Source organism: Acanthisitta chloris, unplaced genomic scaffold, assembly GCF_000695815.1.
Source record: "Acanthisitta chloris isolate BGI_N310 unplaced genomic scaffold, ASM69581v1 scaffold36114, whole genome shotgun sequence".
NCBI classification, from domain to species: domain Eukaryota; kingdom Metazoa; phylum Chordata; class Aves; order Passeriformes; family Acanthisittidae; genus Acanthisitta; species Acanthisitta chloris.
In genome coordinates, this window is record NW_008669334.1 from 1 (window position 1) to 5,824 (window position 5,824).

The window sequence follows — 5,824 nt, forward strand, 5'->3', positions numbered from 1 at the left end:
CCCGTCGGCACTCGGGGAGGCACCCTCGGGGGCAGCGCGGGTCTGGGTACATCTGGTGGCTCTGCGGGGTAGGGAGGGAAACCGGGCGAGTAAATATCTCCGGTGAGCATCTGGCTGAGCGTCCGGATGTAGGGTTGGACTCGGTGGTCTTTGAGGTCTCTTCCAGCCAGGTTGATTCTATGATTCTTTGTCGGCAAAGGGAGGTCGTGGGTTTCTCTGAGCCTCAGGCATCTTGCGCTGGTGTTTCTGTATGCACGGGCAAGGCTGCACTCTTCTGTGACTGTGCCCTCCTCTGCCACAGTTGCTTCCTGGAAGGTGGGAAAGGTTTTCATACAAGCTCAGATGAGTGGGAACATGAACTGAATGTCCAGCACAGCTCTTACCTTTGGGATGAACCACACTGTAGGATCCAGGACATGGGTGTGGATGATGATGTTCTGTTTTGTTGTGCTTGAGTGTGGGCTCCTTAATTTCCACCCCAGATAAGCATTCCTACTTCAGCCCAAGTCAGTGTCGTTCCTCATTCAGGGAGGTTTCAGTAAGTTCTGTCTTCCTTTGGAGGGATAAAACCCCCCAACTTTCAGACCTCGATTCTTCCTACCCCCTCAGCACATATGTTGATCAGTGGACATTGCACAGCCTTTCCCTGTGCAAGGGAGTCACATTGGATTGACTGTGGTTCGATGAGAGAACCTCACAGTGCACCTGGAGAGTGCCCGAGGGGATCATCCGAGTGCAGGGACTGTGCCCAGCTGCTTCAGGGTCTCTTTACGAGGGAATGGCCTTGAGCTGAGCCAGGGCAGAGTCAGGTTGGATGTGAGGAGAAATGTTTTCCTTGTGAGGGTGTTCAGACACTGGGATATTGCCCAGGGAGGTGGTGGAGTCACTGTCCATGGAGGTGTTTAAGATCTGACACTGGAGGATCTGGTTTAGGGGTTACAGAGAGCCCAGTGGACACACAGGTGAGGGGACAGTGCACACTGCAGAGCTGAGTGCACACACAGCTGAGAGGTTTCCCACTGACTCTCCCCAGCTGGTGCCCCACACATCTGCCAGGTCTCACTGCTGCTGCTCCTGTGGTTCTGCCTGGCCCTACTAACGTGTTTCCCCTCTGTGTCTCAGGTACACCCTGGACAACAACCTCCTCACCATGGAGCAGAGGCAGTTCTATGAGGACAATGGGTATCTGGTCATCAGGAAACTTGTTTCTGACAGAGACATCGAGCGCTTCAGGTACTTCAGGGCACCTGCTTGGGGTGCTGGGGCACCTCGAGGGAGCTCTGGAGACAGCTGGATCCTCCCAGCATGGCCATTCCCTCTGCTCTGCAGGAAGGAGTTCACGAGGATCTGTAAAAAGGAGGTGAACCCACCAGGAGCTATGATCATGAAGGACGAGTCCCTGAAGTCCCAGTTTGGCCAGTCTGAAAAGGTGGTGAACAAAGTGCAGGACTTCCAGGAGGACCAGGAGCTGTTCAGATACTGCACTCTGCCGGAGGTAAGGCAGAGAGGCAGCAGGAAGGGGATGGTGGGGGGGAGTCTGTGTGGATGTGTCTGTGTTTCAGTGCCTCTGTGCAAAGGCTCTGCTGGAGCCACATCCTTAGAGTCATAGAATCAAGGCTGGAAGAGACCTTTAAGGTCATCAAGTCCAGCCCTTAACATGGGTACGTGGGCACCAGTTCATTTCCAGCCCCTCTCATGCGTTGATTAAATCAACAGTTAAGAACCAGCCGAGACTCTGGAGCTGGAAGGGTGAGCTGAGAGCTGTGTGACTTGCAGTCACAGCTCCAGCTGTGCTGGTGGCCAGGTGAGTGCTCCCCAGCAGTGTTCAGCTGAGCACCATTCCTTTCCTGTGCCAGGCCAGGGGGACAGACCAGCACCACGTCCTGCATGTCTCCTCTCCCTGGACAGGTCCAGTGCTGCAGCCAGTGCCCGTGCTGTGGCAGACTGTCAGCTCTGTGGGACCACGGCCCTCCCCTCCTTTCCCACCCCTCCTGGCAGCACTTTCTCCTTCCTTGGCCTCTCCCACCATGCCTGTTTGTGTGCTGTGCCAGGTCCTCCCTCCTGCTCTGCATCTCTCTGTCAGCCTCCTGCTGTGCCCTCAGCCTCACATCCGTGTCCCAGTGCTTCCATGGCAATCTGCCCTCCTTTTTCCTGCTTCTAATGCTTCTCTCTTCCCTGTAGGTCCTCAAGTATGTTGAGTGCTTCACAGGACCAAACATCATGGCCATGCACACCATGCTGATCAATAAGCTGCCAGATTCTGGTGAGGAGAACTTGGGAAAGAGGAAAATGGGGAAATTACTCTGTGTGTGTTGTCTGTGTGGCTCAAAGTTGTTTTCTCTCTTTACCTTGGCTTAATGAGATAACATGAGAAAACTCAGTTTTGGGACTGTGCAAAGTCTAAGTAATATGCAGATGAGGCAAGTGGAAATATCTCGAGTCTATTCAAGGAGCAAAATCAATGGCTAAAGAAGTCCATATAAATAGTTTATAACAGGCTGTTTAGTGTGGGTGATAAGTTTCCATTTTCATAGGGGGAAAAGAAACCCCAAAGCTTCAGGAAGATTGATTTTTGTACAGACTTCGTGGCATAAAGGCCCGAGGGCAAGGGCTGATAGTGCTGAGTAGAGTGGGGAGGCTGCGGTGCTTAGCAGGAAGGAAAGCTGTGTGCCATGTGGTGAGTGGAGGTTTCTGACCCTGTGTTGCAGACAAACAGACCTTTCTCCACCCCATGCATCAGGACCTGCACTACTTCCCGTTCCGGCCCGCGGAGCTCATCGTCTGCGCCTGGACCGCCATGGAGAGAGCTGACCAGGACAACGGCTGCCTCGTGGTGCAGCCTGGCACACACAGGAGCACCCTGAAGCCCCACGGCTATCCCAAGTGGGAGGTAGAGCAGCAGGGCCTCAGACAGGCGTGGGCCAGGGCAGGGAGGACGTGCAGGTCACAGAGTCACAGTGAGGGTGGAGGGACCACAGTGTTCATCTGGTCCCACCTCCTGCTCCAGCAGGGCCAGCCCAGAGCACATGGCTCAGGGTTGTGTCCAGAGGGGTCTGGAACACCTCAGTGAGGAGAATCCACCACCTCTCTGGGCAATCTGTTCAGTGCTCAGGGACTGCACAGCAAAGAAGTTCTTCCTGTGTTCAGGTGGAACTTCCTGGGCATCAGTTTGTGCTGTTCTCTCTTGTTTTATTGGTTCCCCCACTTAGCAAAGTCTGATCCTCCTCTTGGCACCTCCTGTTCATGTCCTTGAACACATGAAACTTGAAACCTCAGGTCCCAGCTGAGGTTTTCAGTGTTTTTGCTGTTTGTGCAAACACTGACTTTGCTCTGGGGGAGAGTTACTTGCTTGGCGTCACTCCATGTGTCCTGGGTAGATTTGCCTGTGTTCTCACCTTCACCTACAAAGTGTTCAGCGCAGTTCATGGCATGACATCAGGGACACATGCCATCACTTTCCACTGCCCTTGCCAAGGCTGAGGCTCTGCCTCCTGTCACTCTGTCCCTGCCTGGTACCAAGTGTAGTGCCCAAGAGGAGAAATCGGAGAGTAAACAACTGGATGGAATTAAGTATCAGGTGGCATCTTCCTCCTGAGAGTGGGTGTTGCCTGGGCTGGTCTGTCCCTGGTGCTGGTCGTACTGGGAGCAGAGGGCTGGACCCCAGTGCTGGCATCAGGCCACACCTGTGGAGTTCCCCAGTGCTGTTGTCTGCTCTCTGCAGAGAAGTGTTCTCAGCTGATTGACTCCAGCAGCAAACACAAAAAGTGTTGCTTTGCTGGCCCTCGGGCTGGCAGAAGAGGGACTAGGAGTGAGTAGGCAGGCTGGGGTCTGGCCTGGGGGACACCCTGCCCGGGAGGGCAGAGCTGTGGCTGTCCCTGCCATCCCTCCTGCTGGGGAGCAGCTCCTGCTCTCAGCTCAGAGATTCCAGCTCAGCCTTCTTCTTCTAGGGCAAAACCAACAAACTTTTCCATGGGCTGCTGGATGAGGACGAGAAGACTCCCAAGGTTCACCTTGTCATGGAGAAGGGAGACACAGTGTTTTTCCACCCCCTGCTAATCCACGGCTCTGGGATAAACAGGACCTCGGGTTTCCGGAAGGTAGGAGATGTCTCTTGACACAGTTCTTCCTGTTCTTGTTCTACACAGTGACCAAATGATCCTTCCCCTTTCCAAGCTGGTGAAGTGATGGTTCATTGTTTCCAAGCCCATGAATGTGTGGGTGAATGTTTTAGTGGGTTTTTATCTGCCTGATGCACTTCTGGACTCTGAGAAGTCACTCGGGTGTTTCCGAGCGTGTGTCTCCGGGAGCAGGGTGTGCCTGGGCAGACTGGGCAGCAGGAGAGCCGAGCTGTTTGGAGCCTGGCTGGCTGCACTTGCCTTTCCAAAGGTTCCCTTTCAGCTGTCCCAAACATCAGGGGCTTCTTCCCATCATGAAATTTAGCTGAAACAGGCAGAAGCTCCTCCTGTCTCCGAAGGGATGAACCCAAGCACTGCTACGTGGGCTGCTCTGCCTTACTTCTGATGTGCTTTACTTAGATATGAGGAGAAATGTTTTCCCTGCTGTGGTGTTGAGGCCCTGGGATATTGCCCAGGGAGGTGGTGCAGTCACCATCCCTGGAGGTGTTTCAGAGGTGTCTGATGTGGCACTGCAGGATCTGGGTTAGGGTTTGGGGGTTCCAGCAGTGACAAGTTAAGGGTTGGACTCGACATTAGAGGTCTCCTCCAACCTTGATGGTTCTGTGATTTATTTTTTTGCCTGCCACATGTTCTTTCAGCCCCAGTAGCAGTTTATTGGTGATTCCAAAGCAGGTGAGTTGCTGTGACACTGTGGGTGCAGGACTAAGAGGTTGCTCCAGCCCTGACCTTCCCCGATCCCAGTTGTTGCTGGTGCTCTGAGGTCAGGCAGTGCAGTTCGTGCTGGGGAGTGTCTGGGGGAGAAGAGCATGTCAGCAAGCACAAGTGCTGGCTCACTCCCAGGAGAGAGGAGTGCTTGGAAAGGAGGAAGGAAGGAGTTTTCTCCCCCAGTCTGTGAGGAAGGAGTGAGGTGTCCACACTCTGGGATGCACAAGACTTTCCCAGCAGCTGTTTGCAATGGATGTAGCAGTGAGTAATGCCCAATCTCCTCACACAGAGCATAAGCTGCCACTTTGCCAGCTCAGAATGCCACTACATTGATGTCAAGAACACGACTCAGGAGCACCTGGAGAAAGAGCTGGAAGAGATGGTTCGCAAGAAGTACAACGCGACTTCCGTGGAGCTCAAGGTAAGCTCAGCCCTTCCCCAGCAGCAATGCCAGTTCCCTCCCAGGGCTGTGTCTGCCAGGGCTGTGCTGTGCCAGGTTTGGCAGCTGAAGCTGTGCCAAGCAGGGCTGCTTGGCAGGGGAAGACACCTGATGTTCAGGGGTTGGTTGGGGCCTTTGTCCTCACGATGCTGTGGTGGAGAAATGGCTTTGCTCTCGGGCAGCCCCTTCACATCCCTCGAGCTCTGAAGTTCATCCTCCAGCTCTGCTTGTCAGAATGGGTTTTGTGAGCACATCTGGATCCCTTCCAGTGTGGCTGAGCTGGGGGAGATCAGGTCAGCACTTTGTTATGCTCCTGAGACAGATGTTGCAGTGTGAGAGGAGGATGTGCAGACACTGCTGCCCTGAGGGGCACACCACTCAGGGGCTCTGGGCTGCACAGAATCATGGAACTAAGGTTGGAAAAAACCTTTATGATCATCGAGTCCAACCATTTCATCCAGCTGGGCAGCAGTGGGGAGGGCTGACACGGCCAGGCAGGATTAGGAATTCAACCTTGTCACTCTCCAACTCCTGCCAGGGCTGG

General features: G+C 54.2%; 1 protein-coding gene across 1 annotated transcript; it reads left to right on the forward strand.

The window, feature by feature from the left end:
- Positions 1 to 482: 482 nt before the first annotated feature.
- PHYH (phytanoyl-CoA 2-hydroxylase) lies at positions 483 to 5,262 on the forward strand (the record flags this gene model as incomplete). Its single annotated transcript, XM_009073274.1, has 7 exons — positions 483 to 538; positions 1,123 to 1,233; positions 1,330 to 1,495; positions 2,182 to 2,263; positions 2,709 to 2,890; positions 3,948 to 4,097; positions 5,131 to 5,262. Coding segments are annotated over 7 exons (879 nt in total), but the record flags the coding sequence as incomplete, so codon positions are not given.
- Positions 5,263 to 5,824: the final 562 nt, after the last annotated feature.